The 17,109-nt window shown below is 43.6% G+C and overlaps 1 protein-coding gene across 3 annotated transcripts in view; it reads left to right on the top strand.

The window, feature by feature from the left end:
* pik3r4 (phosphoinositide-3-kinase, regulatory subunit 4) overlaps positions 1–17,109 on the top strand; it is a 98,113-nt gene that overhangs the window by 61,293 nt on the left and 19,711 nt on the right. For all 3 annotated transcript variants that reach the window (XM_072560636.1, XM_072560634.1, XM_072560637.1), the window contains exon 12: positions 886–1,051. In XM_072560636.1, the coding sequence (XP_072416737.1) occupies positions 886–1,051 (166 nt within the window). The remainder of the gene's footprint in view (positions 1–885; positions 1,052–17,109) is intronic.

The following is a 17,109-nucleotide window of genomic DNA, read 5'->3' as shown; positions in this document are numbered from 1 at the left end:
GATAATCCCATTTTTGAATAAGTGGCATTCAGATAAACAAGTTTCCTCTGTATATCCTTCCTATTACGTAGTAAAGGCAGAAAATGCAGTGTATCCCAACCTTATTTATGCTATTTTAGCAGCAAACTTTTTTCTAAATGTAAAAGCAGACAGAAAGCTATCCTAGAAAATATTTCTTCTCCAATCAATAAATATAAAAGTGTTTAATAAAAATAGCTGGAGCTTGGTTTTTTAATGCTTTATTGCCATTACAGTATGTTGATAGACACTCTTAGATACTCATTAGAACACGAACATTTATTGCAGATGCCTAAAGATTTATATTCTAGTGAGGAGGGAACGTTACAGAATTAAATTACTTAAATCACCAAAAAATTACAATGTGGATAACTAACATCACGCTAACATAGTTTCTGTTTTTTTTAAAAAAAATTATATTTTTGAATTGCGGAATTTTATGCCATAAGTTGTGCCTATTACTGTCTGTTCTGTTGAAGAGTAAGTCAAAACTATTCCAACTTTCTACTGTTATCTTCATCTGGTTAAATATTTGTACCTTTTTTCATGAAATGATGCAGAAGTCTTTGCCTCAATTATCGTCTAGTTAATAATTTATTAAATTGTGGGAGAGCTTGGAAGCTTGTGCTTATAATTTATAATAGCGTATGCATATTGAATTAGGCTGACCAATTTGTAATTGGTTTTTACTTGATAAGCCTAGTATTACATATCAAGGATCGCTTTCATAAGATTAAGTTTGTAATTTGTATTGGACATTCACAAGGATGTAGCTATTACCAGAATACGTGTGTGCTTGGAGAGAAAAACAAGATCCTAGAATTGTGATTTTCTATGCTCTCATGAGAAGTTTCACTGTCCATCTAGGGTGGCACCCCAAAGGGCTTCTAGTTGCACATCTTCATGAGCATAAGTCAGCAGTAAACCGAATCCGGGTGTCTGATGAACATTCAATTTTTGCTACTTGTTCAAATGATGGCAGTGTGAAGATATGGGACAGTCAGAAGATGGAGGGAAAGACAACAACTACCAGGTATGAATGTATTTCTCTCAATGCTTTTTTAAACTAAACTATGTGAACAAGGAACATGAATGAAAAGGAGAGTACAAGTCTAAGTTCAGGTTGGATTCATGACCAGCAGAATTGCTACTGGACGCTAGTTTTGTTTTGAGACAAATGATGAAAAAATATTAGGAAGGCCCTTGTAACAGCAGGATTACATTCAGAAACAAAACCAAAACACATTACTGGATAAACTGAGCAGTTCTAGCAGCATCTTTGGAGAGAAAGCAGAATTAATGTTTTGTGTCAGTGGCTGTCCTTCAGAACATGCTGCCAGACCTGCTGAGCTTTTCCAGCAATTTCTGTTTTGGTTTTGTTTGATTTCCAGCATCTGCAGCTCCTTAGTTTTTTTAAATCAAGATTATGTTCATTGACCTAGAAAAGAACTGTGACTTGGGTGTTTAGGTATGAGGTCTGGGATTGTGGTGGAATTTGTGGAGTCCTGAAAAATATTAATTGTACAACATACTATATGGACAAGAATACCAGATAAGAGCAAAAAGCAATGTCAAGTGAGACTTCAGAATCCAAAACTGGATTGCACCAGCATTGATATTGAACCTTGTCTTGATTGTTAAGTTAGAACATCCATGACAAATGACACAGCAAGTACCATAATTAATGATGTTTGCAGATTACATGGAGCTATGTGATGTGCAAGTAACATGACTGAGGAACTGGAAAAAACATTGGAAGACCGGTTATGAAGATTAGGAGGCTCAAAGAGCTGGATTGTCAAATTAAGCCTAGTGAAAAAGAGTAAAGCGAATAGCCTAAAAATTAAGGCCAAACCATTCAGGAGTCATGCTATGAAGCACTTGTACATACAATGGGTGGCAAAGGTTTGGGACTCTTCCACAAATGGCAGTTGATGTTAGCTCAGTTGTTCATTTTAAATCTGAGATTAACTTTTGCTAAGCAGAGTATTAAGGGACATGGACCAAAGTCAGGTATATGGAGTTAGGCCACATGTCAGCCATGAATTCACTGAATGGCAAAACAGGCTCGAGGGGCTGAATGGCTTATTTCTGAGTTTCTAATGTGTAAAGATTATAAGTGAAGACTTGGAGCAAGTGATTAATTTCAAATACCTGCGAACATTGGTGGCTGAAGATGGAAGATTATAAATTAAGCTATGGGTTATTCCTAGTTGGAGTAATTAGAGGAAGTGCAATGGAGTGCTATATGATAGAAAATTATCCCTGAACTAAAATGAAGAACCTACAAGAAAGTAGAAAGACCAGCTGTTGTAATCAAATGAGGAGCTGTCTATTGGTTTCTCTTTAGTTTCCACTTCTTGTTTGACAGATTTTATAAAAGGGCATATTGATAAATATAGTGAGTGTTTAACAGTTTACATGCTGTGACCATAAAAGCCAGAAGTCACAACACCAGGTTATAGTCCAACAGGTTTATTTAAAATTACAAGTTTTCAGAGCGCTGTTCCTTTGTCAGGTGAAGGGGCAGCATTCCAAAAGCTTGTGATTTCAAATAAACCTATTGGACTATAACCTGATGTTGTGATTTCTGACCTTGTCCACCTTCGTCCAAAACTGACATCTCTACGTCATGACCATAAAAGGCATGATAAGACAGGTTTTCTTGTATTTTTAAAAGGAAGTAGTTTTTTTATGGTACTTAACAAAACACCAGGAAAATATTTTAAAATGATCCTCTAACTTTCACACATTTTATATTACTGTTTCATCATTACTCATTAAAATCCCAGTGAGCTGGAATTACATTCGCAGGCACAATTTTTGTGTCAAAAACAGGAAACTACAGTGGTTGCAACCAGAGTAGATTGCTTTTCTAAAGTTCTGGTGAGTTCTCCTGCAGAAACAAGCAAAGTTTTGGCAAAATTGCTTACAGTCGTTTGGGTGAAGGCTGACCATGCAGAGTAGCGAGTAACATTAAACCTTATAGTCAAAGTTCAAGCCTCTGCAATTAATAGTTTACAGTATCTGAGATGAAGGCTATCTGGGCATACTAGTTTGTCGTATTGACACAGTGACACTGGCTTGTTTGAGTGGGATAGGTATGCATGATTTAATTCAAAAAGGGAATCAACTTTTAAAAAGGTCAACAAATAAAATTTGAGGTGCAACATAGAAGGGGGAATCAACACAAAACATTGAGAAAAAGGTGACATGGCTGCAAAGGAAAGGAAGGATGTCAACTTGATTGATCACATGTAATGGAAGGTCTTACCACTGTGATGGAAGGGGTATGTTGATAATTGAGCTCCACGACTGAGTTTCGCTATTAGTATAAATGTTTTGATTCAGTCACTAAGATGGCCAGTTATTTCCCTTTTTTTTTTGCTGCTATCCAGAATAAAAGAAACTTTACCAGATTGTTTTAGTTAACTCAAAGCTGGTTTGATATTATAAAACCATAGTCTCTTCCAAAGCCAAATATTCCCTCATAATTAAAAAATAATTAATTCCCATCGTTTATCTCCCAATAGGGTGCGTTTCTGTAGTGTAGTGGTTATCGTATTTTGCCTAACACTTGAAAGGTTCCTGGTTCAGAACCAAGCAGAAACAGCCTTGTTCCCCATGGCAGTCTAGTAGATTGACATGAGCGGAGCTTTCTTATGGGCGGCATGGCGGCTCAGTGGTTAGCACCAGAGGTTCGATTCCAACCTCTGGTGACTGCCTGTGTGGAGTTTGCACGTTCTCCCAGTGTCTGCGCGGGTTTCCTCTGGGTGCTCCGGTTTCCTCCCACAGTCTGAAGATGTGCAGTTCAGGTGAATTGGCCATTTTAAATTGCCCATAGTGTTAGATGCATTAGTCAGAGGGAAATGGGTCTGGGTGGGTTAATCTTCGGAGGGTCGGTGTGGAGTTGTTGGGCCGAAGAACCTGTTTCCACACTGTAGGGGAATCTAATCTAATCTAAAAGCTTTGCTTGATTGTTTTCCTAAAGTCACTTGATTTTCCTGTAATGAACCATAACTGCTTTTGAAAAGCAGAAAAGATGGAATAAGATGATGTTGCATTGAGATGGACCTTAGGACATTTGTTACCCTATTCTGCTGCACTTCTCACCATAGCCCACATTGTTCAAATCCTTATAAGTTCCACCTCCTGATGTTTGAGGAGCTGTGAAAATTCACATATGTGCTTAAATACGAGAGCTATCTTTTGTAACTGCTTTAAGGTTGCTTCATACATTTTCAAGGATGAGAGAAGAGGAAATTTTGCTTACTGCATATTTTGGAGGTCTTCTCCTTTTATTGATAAACCAAAGGGTTCTTGTAAAATGAAACCAACTTCAGAAGTGTTGTTAGACAACCTCCAGTGTGTAGGTCACATCTCTTCCAAACCAAGTTTTTCTACTAATTAAAACAATTAAAACTCGCACTTTATTTATCTTTAAAGCCTTGCTTGTCTTCTTTACAGAGTTACTTGATTCTTCAGTGATTAGCAGGTGAATGACAACCCACATTGATGCTGAACAATGCCAATAAATAATGTCATTTCAAAACTTTATAAAAGGATGTTAATCCAGAATGTCCAAATACAGAGGAGCCCTTGCTTATCTGGCATTCGGTTATCTGAATATCAGATTATCTGGCAAGATCGCAAGGTCCCGATGCTTGGCTAAACTATGTTATCCAGCATTCGATTATCCAGAATTTGAGTAATGAATGGAATACTCCCTGCCCGTGTTCTTCGGATAATCAGGGTTCTTCTGTAGTTTCATATTCCAGTTCCTCCTTTTAAATGTAAACATGTAATCCCAAAAAAAACTCATCATTGATATTTGTCACAAGAGGAGCCTGTTCTCCAGCAATCCTCAGAATGTTAAAGAACTTGGATATTTCTTCCTCTTCCAGCTCCTCCAGTGGATGTGTGGTTCTATACAAGTGGAAGGTGTGATTGAATGTCTTGATGGTGCTTCCTGTGAGGGTCCTGGCTATTCCTCCTCAGGGATGTAATCTTGAACTCTTCCTGTTCTAGCCCTGGATTATGAGCAGGATCTGAAGGCTGCAGAGAAAAACACAAAGATTTATTAGTCACGAGATACCACCTTTATCCATGGTTTTATGAAGATTTTGTTCTTGTATAGCTGGGAGTAGCTGCTTGCAGGAGTTCTCACTGCAGAAACCTAATTTCCCCATCCCCACATGCATACTCATCTCACTCCTGTATTTTGGCAGGTGCTCAAGTGTTGTCAGCACCCTAATTTTTCACTGCTGCACGCACGTACACGCATGCACATGCATCCCTTCCCTCATACCCCCTCTCCCACTCGTGTAAGAGACATTAAAAGATGTTAGCTTGGGTATGTGAGCAAGTTGCTTGCATTGATAGAAACAGATAGTGCTGTGAATCCCGTATGTTGTGATTGTTGCTGTGGCATGCATGCTACACACCACAAGCTCAGCAATACCGCAGCCCTGCATGAGGTAGAGAAGGCTATCCACTAGTTTAAGGACAGCAAGGCTGCTGGAACAGACATTATCCCCACTGAAGCATTGATGTGCAGAAGCAAAGAGCTCTTGCTGCAGCTATATGGCCTTGTCTACCTTATCTGGAAGTGGGAGAGCATCCCAGGCGAGCTCCAAGAGGTCGTAGTCAGAGCATTTTCAAGGGCACAACTGTGGTAACTTCAGGGGAATCGCCCTACTATTGACCGTTGGGGAAAGGTCATCATCAAGGTCCTCTTCAACCTGCCCCTCCCTGTGGTTGAGGAACTCCTCCTGGAGTTGCAGTGTGGCTTCCAGCCCTGGAGGGGCACAATAAACAGGATTTTTCACTGTGCAACAGATGCAGGAGAAATGTAGAGAAAATAACCTACTCTTGTATATGACCTTGGGCATTTGACATAGTCAATCAGAGAGCATTATGAAGCATTCTCCTCTGCTTTGGTTACACCATAAAGTTTGTCACAATCCCTCTCCTGCTCCACAATGCAATGGAAGCCATGGTAATGACAAATGACACCTGCAAAGACCCATACCCTGTTTGGACTGGTGTTGAGCAGGATTGCGTTGCCCTATCACTATTCTCGATCTACCTCGTTGCAACACTTCACCTCACTGCCAACAAGTTCCCCACTTGAATGGAGCTAACTTGCAGAACCTGCAGGCAATTAATCAGCCTCTGCCACTTTAAGGTAAAGCCAAAGTCACCCCAACCAGTGTCATTGAGCTGCAGTATGCAGTCAATGCTTGTGTGTGTGCTATCTGAGGATGTGCTCTAGACCATCGTCAGCACATTCACTGAGGCATATGAGGGCACGGGTCTTGACCTGAACATATGCAAGAAAAAGGTTCTCCACCAACCTGGCTAGGCATGAAGTGAGTCCTCCAATCATTAAGATTGACAGGGAGGCCTTTGAGAACATTGACCATTTTCAATACCTCAGAAGTGTTCTGACTGCCAAAGCAGCTATTGTTGAAGAGATCCAGCTCTGCCTCCAGTGTTCTTCAGGTGGCCAAACACTGCGGTAGCAACGGGTGTTCAAGGACAACATCAGATTTGACACCAAGATCATGGTTTACAGAGCGGTGGTATTTCCCGCTCTTCTATATGGTTGTGGGATGTGTACTGTCTACAGCAAACACCTCAAAGTGCTGGAGCAGTGCCAGCAATGCTATCTGCGCAAGATCCTGTGAATCCGTTGAGAAGAAAGATGCACCAACACCGCAGCGTCCTTGACCAGACCAACATCCCCAGCATCGAGGCACTGACCACCATGTCATCCACATGACCAACAAGAGACTCTCCAAGAAGGTGCTCTGCTCAGAGCTCTGAAACAGCAGCTGAGTCTAAGGTGGACAGAGGAAGTGCTTCAGTGATTCCCTCAAGGCCTCACTGGTGAAGTGTGGCTTTCCCAGAGACACTTGGGAATCACTGGCCCAAGACTGTCCAAAGTGGAGAAGGAGCCTACTAGAAGACGTCGAGCATCTCGAGACTTGCTGTTGGGAAAGAGCAGAAGGTAGCTGAGAACAGCAAAATGAGCCTGCTGCCACACTATTGTCCCAACCATCCCTTATTGCGACCATCTTTTGTCCCAAGAATAATAAAGCCTGTGGTAGCAGCATTAGTCTGTACAGCCACCTCAGGACTCTCCCCGAGAGTCGAAGCAAATCATTTTCATCTGCAAGGGACTGCCAATGAATGTTGCTGTACAGCACTTCATGAGAAGACTGCGGGAAAAGGTTCTGAGTGAAAAGGTGGTTGAGTACAGCGAAATATCTAAAGATAATGGAAATCGTTAATGTTTTATATATGCATCTCATATTTATCAGATGTCCCTCCTCAAGTTAGCTTTTGTGGTGGTGTCCTTGTTCCTTACAAACCTTTGGTGAGAAGCTGTGATGTATAGTTTTCTCTGGTTCTATTTAGATGCCAGTGAGCTGGTGGTGCACAAGTTGCTGAGTGTTGTATATCCTTTTTCTATTTTAATTACAATCCATGGCAAATGCTAAAGAGGAGACAGCATCTCTGGTGCAAGTGGTACTCCTGGATAGATGCAATTCATTGATTGTACATCAGTTGTGTGATGGAGATGCCTGACAGCCAATCTTATGTATGGTATTCCTTTGCCGTGACAAGCTTATGATGCTAACTTTTACTCATAAGGACATGAAGTATTTAGATTACATTACATTACAGTGTGGAAACAGGCCCTTCGGCCCAACAAGTCCACACTGACCCGCCGAAGCGTAACCCACGCATACCCCTACGTTTACCCCTTACCTAACACTACGGGCAATTTAGCATGGCCAATTCACCTGACCTGCACATCTTTGGACTGTGGGAGGAAACCGGAGCACCCGGAGGAAACCCACACAGACACCGGGAGAACGTGCAAACTCCACACAGTCAGTCACCTGAGGCGGGAATTGAACCCGGGTCTCTGGCGCTGTGAGGCAGCAGTGCTAACCACTGTGCCACCGTGCCACCCACAAGTATTTAGTAGACAGTGACAGGCTGCAAGAGATTATTTATTTCCTTGTAGCACTGCATCCAAACTACCGTGGTGATTCAGCTTGCCTCTCGTTCATTTCCCTTGGAAAGAGGACATCCCTGTATTCAGAACCTCCCTCCATCAGTACCTCCTCAGAAGGTGTTACTAAATCATGACCCTACATTTTGCCAGCTTTGTCGCATATTGAGGGGAGTGTAGAACATAGAACATAGAACATAGAACAATACAGCACAGAACAGGCCCTTCGGCCCACGATGTTGTGCCGAACTTCTATCCTAGATTAAGCACCCATCCATGTACCTATCCAAATGCCGCTTAAAGGTCGCCAATGAATCTGACTCTACCACTCCCTCGGGCAGCGCATTCCATGCCCCCACCACTCTCTGGGTAAAGAACCCACCCCTGACATCTCCCCTATACCTTCCACCCTTCACCTTAAATTTATGTCCCCTTGTAACACTCTGTTGTACCCGGGGAAAAAGTTTCTGACTGTCCACTCTATCTATTCCTCTGATCATCTTATAAACCTCGATCAAGTCACCCCTCATCCTTCGCCGTTCCAACGAGAAAAGGCCGAGAACTCTCAACCTATCCTCGTACGACCTACTCTCCATTCCAGGCAACATCCTGGTAAATCTTCTCTGCACCCTCTCCAAAGCTTCCACATCTTTCCTAAAGTGAGGCGACCAGAACTGCACACAGTACTCCAAATGTGGCCTAACCAAAGTCCTGTACAGCTGCAACATCACCTCACGACTCTTGAATTCAATCCCTCTGCTAATGAACGATAATACTCCATAGGCCTTCTTACAAACTCTATCCACCTGAGTGGCAACCTTCAAAGATCTATGTACATAGACCCCAAGATCCCTCTGTTCCTCCACCTGACCAAGAACCCTACCATTAACCCTGTATTCCGCATTCTGATTTGTTCTTCCAAAATGGACAACCTCGCACTTGGCAGGGTTGAACTCCATCTGCCACTCCTCAGCCCAGCTCTGCATCCTATCTAAGTCCCTCTGCAGCCGACAACAGCCCTCCTCACTGTCCACAACTCCACCTATCTTTGTATCATCTGCAAATTTACTGACCCACCCTTCGACTCCCTCCTCTAAGTCATTAATAAAAATTACAAACAGCAGAGGACCCAGAACTGATCCCTGCGGAACTCCACTTGTAACTGGACTCCATGCTGAATATTTACCATCTACCACCACTCTCTGACTTCTACCGGTTAGCCAGTTTTCTATCCAATTGGCCAAATTTCCCTCTATCCCATGCCTCCTGACTTTCCGCATAACCCTACCATGGGGAACCTTATCAAATGCCTTACTAAAATCCATGTACACTACATCCACTGCTCTACCCTCATCCACATGCTTGGTCAACTTGTAGGAGTGATGAGGAAAGCTTAGTCAATGTTTCTGTATTTTCAGTATGGAAGGAGATAGCATCCTTGTTACACAGACTATTACAAAAATCAGGGAGGAGTTTCACTATGTTACTGGACTTGTGAAATGAAGATGGTAGTGTTGTGGAGATAATATAGAGAACCACCAGGAGATGCAGAGAGTTCTTCAAGAAGTAGGTCTTTTATTTGCAAACAAAAAAAACCGTGACACTGAGAAAGCAGATTCTCGAAGGCCCACAAACCTCAGGGTCCGTGGATTTTTATATTTTTTTTATCATGTTTCTGTTAGCTTATCAGCATGTCTAATTATATTAATCAAAGGACCTCACTCTAGCTACACAATAAACCAGTGATGTTAGACCCCATTATCTCTTTAGTTGTACATTCTACTTAATGTTATTTTAATGTCATAACTAAATATTTATTGCTAACTGTGCTGCAGTGATCTTCAATTCCAGACTAACCTGTCATGATAGATATTTAGCTATTCCATCTGTTACAATAGTCTCCTATCTCAAGCTGACTCTACTGACTATTAATTAGATATTTTAATGTCATGTCCCAAATATTTATTGTCCCAATCCTGTCATAATAATACTTTACAGAGAAGCTTGCTTTATTATTTGTGTTTATCTCATCTCGCCATATTGACCTTTCAGCCTTAACCTTACTCTGCTAATTGGTGTAAGAATGTTCCACTATGGTTATCCTATCCTGCCTTCCACAGAACACAGATTGCCATGCTTTAACCCTTCCCATGCTTTCATGTTCTTTATTTTTCATATTCTGCCCCCACCCGAGACCTACTGGTCTCCCCCAGAGAAAGAAGACAATAACTTTTGGAGTCGTCACGGTGGCACAGTGGTTAGCACTGCTGCCTCACAGCGCCAGAGACCTGGGTTCAATTCCTGCCTCAGGCGACTGACTGTGTGGAGTTTGCACGTTCTCCCCGTGTCTGCGTGGGTTTCCTCCGGGTGCTCTGGTTTCCTCCCACAGTCCAAAAATGTGCAGGTCAGGTGAATTGGCCATGCTAAATTGCCCGTAGTGTAGGTAAGGGGTAGACGTAGGGGTATGGGTGGGTTGCGCTTCGGCGGGGCGGTGTGGACTTGTTGGGCCGAAGGGCCTGTTTCCACACTGTAAGTAATCTAAATCCATTGGAGGGTTCTTCCTCCATTCCTGGGGTCCCTTGGGCCAAAAACCTCCCCTCCAATAACCTGAACAGGAAAAAAGACCCAAGATCCCTCACAATCTAGGATCTGCACATTCTTCAGAAGTATCATCGACGTCCACACGTGGATCTATTCCTTGTACTGTGGCGGTTGTTAGATCATCATGATAGAGCGGTGGAGTTCCATCAGAGGAGTAAGCACTTCCTGGGGTTGCTGAAATGACCACACGTTGCTGTGTAGTGACGCGAACTAACCAGGATTTAATAAAAGGTAAAGCACAACAAAAGATGAAGGCAACAACAAGCAAAACTGCACCTACAATAAGGCCAATCTTGACAAACCATGCTCCCCAAGACCCTAATATATTATTCAGCCAATCAAAAGCCTGATGTCCAAACCCCGTATTGTCTTTTAGCTCCCGTCTTAGATTCTTTAGTTTTTCCAATGCTTTAGTAAAAGATCCCCCAGGGCTAGTGTTGTTAGGAATAAAGGTATAGCAATGTTCCCCAAACATCTCACAAACCCTGCTTTTTTCTGCCAGTATCCAATCTAAGGCCTGTCTGTTTTGCCATGTCATTTTAGTAGTAGCAGTAGCATCGAACTGTTATCTCAAGTTCACAAGGGCATCATCAGTATAATTGATAAATCTCTGCTGGTTGTAATAAATGTAATTAATCCATTCAGCATTCATGCTAACCTCTATCCCTGGGATGAGAGCCTCCCAGCCTGCAGCAATCTCATTGCGGGCCTTAAAGTCATGAGGAATACTTCTTGGCTGTCCTGTGCTACCAATCCGAATTGTTGGATCAGGAACGTGCCGTCACTTATTTCAGTGCAAAGCTGGCTATGATGTAGCGTCAAGCTGCGTGTGTGGCAATATAACTACCTCGTGTAGGAGCATTAGACGGGCACAGCTGCCACTCCAGTCAGCGGGCAGCATCAGACGCAACCGTCCTTTCTTTCCACACAGCCACCAAGTACCTGTCAGTGGGGCGCGTTGAGAATTTGAAACAGCCCCAAATGTGGTGTCCACCTCTAACTCAATCATATTCCCGAAAAGACCCTTAAAATAACCTACTGGTGTGGAGCCATTTCCCTTAAAGCAGTCAAAACTCAACCCTTCCCGTATCCTGAAAGCAACCACTGGGAACGTGTAATTAGTCTTACTGGTAGCCACACCACAGTTGGGGTTGCTGCCTGCCCACATCATTCTGCTGATAGAACGTATAGGCCTGAAGTAGGAGGCACCAAAACGGGCAATGGGATTGCCTGTAAGTTGATGATTCATCTGGGTTAAGAGGTCGGCTCGAGTGCTGCGAACGCCATTGAGTACAGGTGGTCGAGTTATAGGGCATAGGGACAATGTAGTATGAGGGGGGTTGCCTCAGTACACAAGAAACAGTCCTATCTAGCCTTCATTGTGGCTGTATAGTTTGCCCATTGATACCAGTGACTGTCACGGGCACATACCCATGTGAGGGCAGCGAGATCTAATATGTCTTTGCCTTTCAGCCTGAATGATCCTGGCATTACCAGTCCAGGTCTGCCAAGTTAATGGTCTCCAAGTCTGAGTATGCAGGCCTGGCATCAGAGACGGGGGTATCATTGGCATCCCCCATGTCTTGCCCCATCTCCGCTGCTAGGAGAACTATGCTCCACATCTCCATCACAATCATTTCTAGAATGATCAATATCCCCAAGAACTTCACCTGTACCTTGTTCGGAACCCTGCTGAGGGGTACTAGCCTCCTGTGTGGCCTGCCCGTGTCCAAGTTCCTCGGCCTCAGCTCCACTTGCCTCAGTGTTAGAGTTAGTTTATGCTGGTGGGAGAGCTTTAGTAAATGATTAAGGTGGTACCATATGTGTTGTCTTTCCATTTGGATGGCAGTAGTCGCTACGAAAGGTCCCTCTCTCCTTGGCTCATTCCAGTGTCTTCGGAAAAACCCGCACGTACACCCAATCCCCGGGTTTAATAGGTTCTTCCTCATTAACAGGTGGTGGTTCCCTTTGTGTTTCCTGCAGGTGTATATTCTCATGTCACAGTTAGCTGCTGCATATATTGCTTAAGTTCTAAGCTTAACTGCTCCAAGCTAGGCCCTTCGTATGGGCCTCTCCACCTGGGCACTGGTATAGGTCTATCTGTGAGCATCTCATGCGGTGTTAGGTTGGTCATGCGATTAGTCTGCATGCGGTAACTCATTAGTGCCAGCGGCAGCACATCAACCCAATTAAGGTTGGTGCTTACGCAGACCTTGTTTAATTTGGCTTTCAATGTCCCATTAATCCTTTCCACCATACCCTGTGACTGGGGATGATACACGCACCCAAACCTCTGTTTGATTCTCAAAGACTGCAGCACCAACTTAACTACTTTCTGAACGAAGGCAAACCCATTGTCTGAACTAATTTCTGATGGTATACCAAACCTTAGGATAACTTCATTCGTCAGAAATTTCACTACTATCCCAACTCCTGGTTTCAAACTTCTTTACACTGGGCTAACTGATTTCACTCTCCCCAGATCTGTGTCATGCTGTGACCACAAAGTGGCTAGTAATGCATCCAATTGCTCATTACCACATTGATCATCTTCCTCCACTGTCACTGGCATGCTTCACTGGGGTGTTACCTTGACTTCGTTCGGATTCCCTGTTGCAGCATGCTAGGATTTTAATATAGCTGACAACCCCGGATTCCCAAACCCCTGTCATGAGCATATGCTATTCCCTAACTGTTTCTTCATGCCTGGCCATAGATCCTAAGTCTTTAGATTGATATCCCTTATTTGCCAGTAAGGTTACATGTGGTGTGGCGCCTGGTACTTGCTCTCACACTCTCGCTCTCTCTCTCGCGCTCTCACTCTCTCCTCACGCTCTCTCGCGTTCTCTCGCTCTTACTCGCTCTCGCTCTCTCCCTCACTCATTCGCTCTCTCTCTCACTTGGTAAAAACAATGACTGCAGATGCTGAAAATCAAATACCGGACTAGTGGTGCTGGAAGAGCACAGCAGTCCAGGCAGCATCCAACGAGCAGCGAAATCAACGTTTCGGGCAAAAGCCCTCTCTCTCACTTGCTCTTGCTCTCTCTCACATTTGCATTCGCTCTCGCGCTCTCTCTCGCTCTCGCACTCATTCGCGCTCTCTCTCACTTGCTCTCTCGCTCTCTCACGCCCTCACACTCGCCCTCGCGCTCTCTCTCTCTCTCACAGACGCACACGCGCGCACACACACAGCCGTAAATCAATCTTTCTCAGAGCTTTACTTAAACATTTAACAGTCTAGGAACACTATAACACTATGACTATTCTCTGCTATTTTACTTTTAATCATCCAGTACCAATCTGCCGGCTTTCTGAACAGGTCTATCAGCACTTCCAGTAAAACAATTTCCCCTTAGTTATTCTGCCCTATCTATCTATAGGGTCTTATATACACCACGTGAAATGTTTACTCAATAATTGCTACTTTCTATTCTAACTCACCCCTTACCCCACTGCGCAGTTTTCTTGACCAATTCTCCACGTCCCCTTCAGCAGCAATTTACACCTCGCCTTTGGATCTTGGATCGGAGCGATCCTCTAGCAGGTTCCCACACCTCCGAGTCCCCAAGGACCATCCCAAGCCAAATAGTCCAAATTCACAGCAAAAATGCTAACTTTTCTTGTTGGGTACCTTTTATTCTGTCAGTCTCGGGAGTGCCCCTGGTGTACCAAGAAGCGCCCGGTTACTGCTGCCCTCTGTCCAGGTGGGTCTCTGCACGACCCTGCTCGCAGTGCCAAATTTGTTGTGGAGAAAATATAGAGAACCGCCAGGAGACGCAGCGTGTTCTTCAGGAAGTAGGTCTTTTATTTGCAATCAGAAAACTGTGACACTGAGAAAGCAGATTCTCGAAAGCCCACGAACCTCAGGGTCCGTGGAGTTTTATATTTTTCTTATCATGTTTCTGTTGGATTATCAGCATGTCTAATTATATTAATCAAAGTACCTCACTCTAGCTACACAATAAACCAGTGATGTTAGTCCCCATTATCTCTTCAGTTGTACATTCTACTTAATGTTATTTTAATGTAGATATTTATTGCTAACTATGCTACAGTGATCTTCCATTCAAGACTAACCTGTCATGATAGATATTTAGCTATTCCATCTGTTACCATAGTCTCCTGTCTCGAGCTGACTTTATTGACTATTAATTAGATATTTTAATGTCATGTCCCAAATATTTATTGTCCAATCCTGTCATAAAAACACTTAACAGAGAAACTTGCTTTATTATTTGTGTTTATCTTATCTTGCCATATTGACCTTTCAGCCTTAACCTTACTCTGCTAATTGGTGTAAGAATGTTCCACTATGGTTATCCTATCCTGCCTTCCACAGAACACAGATTCCCAGTATTCTTCATGCTTTAACCCTTCCCATGCTTTCATGTTCTTTATTTTCCATAGTAGCAGATCTCAAACAAAGGAATTCATGGAATGTCTGAGATGTTTGCTTTTGGAGTAGTGTGTGTTAGACCCCACCAAGGAACAAGCAATTCTGGATTTGGAGGGGGTGATATGTAATGAGACTAATATGATTAGGGAAGCTTAAGGTGAAGGAGCCCCTAGGAACACCATTGACCTAAAAAGATAGAATTTGCAGTTTGAAGAGAGAAGCTTGAATTGGATGTAATGGTGTTACAACTGAGTAAAGGTAACTGCAAAGACATGAGGGAGGAGCTGGCCAGAGGTGATCACAAGGGGATCATAGCAAAGAAGATGGTGGAGCAGCAATGGCAGGGGTTTGGGGAGTAATTCGGGAGGCAGAGCAGCAATTCATCGCAAGAAAGAAGAAACATACTAAGGGAAGGATGAGGCAAGGGAAGTCAGGGACAGTGTAAAAGTAAAAGACTAAGCATACAGTGTGGTGAAGATTAGTGTGAAGCCAGAGGTAAGAGAGATGAAAGAGTGGACATTGGACTGCTGGAAACTGAGTGTGAAGAGGTAGTATCAGTCTTCGCAGTGAAGAAACCAGTAGCATATCAGAACTTTGGCAGTCATGATTAATTAATGATTTATTTATTGTCACTTGCATTTTACAGTGATTAGTACAATAAAATGCAATGAAAAACTTCACTTGCCAGAACCTGGTGTCATTTTTGAATAGTTTAAGAATAAAAGCTATATCTGAAAGAATCCTGAGCCCTGAAACTGCTCGACAGCGACACCGGCGCCACTGGCCCTCGTCCACTGCCTGTGCTGGAGACACTCAACATAGGAGTCATCACTCTTCAGGTACCATCTCTTCGACACTGGGTTCACCTTGCAAACACTGATGCCACACATGCTGAACCTCATTCATCCTGCCACTGATGTCTCGTTGAGAGTCCAGCTCCAGTCACCCTCCGAGATGCCAGAGGAAGTGGTGGAGGCTGGCACAATTGCAACATTTAAGAGGCATTTGGATGGGTATATGAATAGGAAGGGTTTGAAGGGATATGAGCCTCGTGCTGGCAGGTGGGACTAGATTGGGTTGGGATATCTGGTTGGCATGGACTGGTTGGACCGAAGGGTCTGTTTCCATGCTATACATCTCTATGACTCTATGACTATGTCGCCTTGCCAGTGCCACCATCTTAAAGTCTGTCACCGCTACTGCCTCCAATCGCTGGAGGAGCTTCGCTGCCATTGCTGCCGCTGGCCCTGAATGCCAGGAGGACACCCTTGCTGCCGCCACTGCCTCCAGTTGTCCAGAGGAACTGTCATTCCACACATGGCCTGCCCTAGCTGTCATGCCGATTTTGCTAACTAACCCTCCAGATAAGGCTTCAAAGTAAAGGAAAATGAAAGATGAAAAGTGAAAGAGCAGGAATAAAGAAAACACCTGAGAGCAGATGAGCCTAGGCCAAGGACCTGCACGCAGCCCTGCTACTCTGCCACCATCAGGAGGCAGAGGTGAGTGGAGTGGCGATCATGATGGAGAGGATGCTGGGGAAGCCGAAAGGTCTGAAGTTGGATAAGTTACTTAGACAGGATGGATTACAGGAGGAGATGGCTGAGGAGATTGGTCTTGATCTTTCAGGAATCACTAGAGTCTGGGATGGTCCCAAAGACTGGAAACTGGCCAATAGTTTAAACACACCTGTTTAAGACGGAAAGGAGGCAGAAGACTGGAAGTTATAGGCCAGTTAGCCTGACCTCCATTATTGGTAAGATTTTAAAGTCCATTATTAAGAATGAGATTGCCGAGTACTTGGAAGCGCATCGTATAATAGGGCTGAGTCAGCATGGCTTTGTCAAGGGGAGACCATGCATGACAAATCTGTTCTAATTCTTTGAGGAGGTAACATGCAGCTTAGACAAAGGAGAGCCAATGGACGTGATCTATTTAGATTTTCAGACTATGTACCACATTGGAGGCTGCTAAATAAGAGCCCACAATGTTAGGAGCAAGGTACTGGCATGGATAGACGATTGGCTGACTGGCAGAAGGCAGAGAGTGGGGATTAAAGAGTATTTTTCTA

This window comes from Chiloscyllium punctatum, chromosome 41 (assembly GCF_047496795.1).
Source record: "Chiloscyllium punctatum isolate Juve2018m chromosome 41, sChiPun1.3, whole genome shotgun sequence".
Taxonomy (NCBI): Eukaryota; Metazoa; Chordata; class Chondrichthyes; order Orectolobiformes; family Hemiscylliidae; genus Chiloscyllium; species Chiloscyllium punctatum.
The sequence above is the reverse complement of the archived record's forward strand: the minus strand, read 5'-3'. Positions and strand labels throughout refer to the sequence as shown.